Source organism: Fomitiporia mediterranea (assembly GCF_000271605.1).
Source record: "Fomitiporia mediterranea MF3/22 unplaced genomic scaffold FOMMEscaffold_1157, whole genome shotgun sequence".
Classification (NCBI taxonomy): Eukaryota; Fungi; Basidiomycota; class Agaricomycetes; order Hymenochaetales; family Hymenochaetaceae; genus Fomitiporia; species Fomitiporia mediterranea.
The window spans coordinates 1-2,168 of NW_006761542.1; the positions used below are offsets into that span (position 1 = coordinate 1).

Consider the following 2,168-nt stretch of genomic DNA (forward strand, 5'->3'; position numbering starts at 1 on the left):
ATCTATCAAGGATTAATCAAGTCAGGAATAACATTTCACAGCTGTTAGAGATACAGGATACTACATATATTGAGGCTAGACTAGTAGTAGTAAGGAAAACTTCACCTCAAGGATTGATCACAAGTTGACTGTACAGTAGAAAGGCTAGATTAATTACCAGACATGCCAGAAACTCACAGACAGACCTCCAAACAGAGGGCAGGCCTGCTACAAGGACTAGAAGCCAGTTTACAATACCAGAGAACACAGAGCAAGATCAGGAAACAGATACACACAGTGAGGTATTGGAAACACTGTCTCAGGACACTAAACAATCGGATTTGTATGAAATAAATTCACCTACAAACGTACCAGACACTAGAAGTAATACACAAGGATACAGACATTCAGACAATGATATTAGATCAGAAATTAATGATCAGAACGTCCCAGTACCAAAGAACACTACTGATCAACTCTGGAACTCGATTGAACTGTAGTTACCTGATATAATAGCTCAATCTTCACTGGATTTACAATTCCTGGAATGTCTCAAAGACAGATATCATGAGGATAACTTCTTCAATCAGATATTACAAGATCCGAAGCACTTCCAGAATTTTCATGTTGAAAATGGACTCATATTTTGCTAGGAGGGTGAGAGGTACATACTTTGCATACCTAGAATTCTAATACACAACAGAAACACTAGGGAAATTGTAATAGAGCATGCACATTCTATTTTGGCACACCTAGGACTGTAAAAGACACTTTTGTACCTTAGAGAACAAGTTTAGTGGAAGGATATAATCATAAACATTAATTCCTACTGTAATTTGTGTCATACATGCAAGATCAGCAAACCTAACAATCAGAAACCGTTTGGTTTACTACATCCACTCTCAGTACCTAATAGGCCTTGGGAAGGCATAGGAATGGACTTTGTTGGACCTTTTCCTGAATTGAAGAACTGTTTAGAACCTTTTGATATGATTTGTACAGTTATTTGTTTATTAACTAGCATAGTACACATTATTCCTACTAGGCAAACATACAGAGTAAGAGAAATTGTAGAGATAGTATTTGAAAACGTCTATAAACTGTATAGACTGTCTAATTACATTGTTAGCAATTGTGATTCCCTATTCACCAGTACGTTTTGGAGAAGATTATATGAACTTATAGGTATTAAATTGAAGCTATTGAGTGCATATCATTCACAGACCAATGGATCAACTGAGAGAATGAACAGAACAATTACTCAGATGCTCAGACAGTGTATTTCTCCTAAACAAAAAGATTGGATACATAAACTACTGATGATCAAGTACACTATCAATACAGTAAGGTCAGAAACTATAGGATATGTACTATTCTTTCTAAATTATGGCTGGATGCTAAGGAACTTAATATGGAACAACCCTAGGAAGGATGAATATCCTAGAGTAAGGACTTACACTCAGAAAGTAAAGGACACAATACTGTAGGCACACAATACAATCCTTCAGACAAGGGTAAAGCAAACTAGACATGCTAATAGACACAGACAACCCTCTTCCTTTGAATTAAACAATCTAGTGTATGTTTCTATAAAGAATATGAATCTACCAAGACAGCAAGCAAGGAAACTAGTACCAAAGTACATAGGACCTTACAGAATAATCTGGAATGCAGGAAACAAGGCATTTGAACTAGATTTACCTAGGGAAATGAGGAATTGTAACATACATCCAGTATTTCATTCATCACTACTCAGGATACATGTTCCAAACAATGATAGATTATTCCCTGGAAGGGAAGTAGGACAAGTTACTGGATTAAATGATGAGAACAAGGAATGGACAGTAGATTCAATTGAAACTCATGCAGGACAAGGGACTACTACTTTGTTCAAAGTACTATGTGTAAGGAAACTCACTGTTCCTCACAAGAGAATTCTAATTGCCCTTAGTTCACTCAACTACTGACTGGGATAACGTAGTACTCGAGTAAGGGGTCAGGGGAAAAGAATCCCCTTTACCCAGTGGTTGATACTGTCTTTTATAGGGGTATACACGTGTAGATACATGAGGAGAAAGTGTAACTAACTACAATGAGAATATATGTGCTTGTAGGTCCTACTACACAATGATCTAACACAATCAGCAATGTAGTAGTAATAAAATACGAACCAGTAAATCAAATCCTTA

At 36.5% G+C, this 2,168-nt stretch overlaps 1 protein-coding gene across 1 annotated transcript; it reads left to right on the plus strand.

Annotated features, from left to right (window-relative positions):
* Positions 1-776: 776 nt before the first annotated feature.
* Positions 777-1,946, plus strand: FOMMEDRAFT_100106 (ribonuclease H-like protein; the record flags this gene model as incomplete). Its single annotated transcript, XM_007272358.1, has 2 exons — positions 777-1,445; positions 1,467-1,946. Coding segments are annotated over 2 exons (1,149 nt in total), but the record flags the coding sequence as incomplete, so codon positions are not given.
* Between the last annotated feature and the right edge of the window lie 222 nt (positions 1,947-2,168).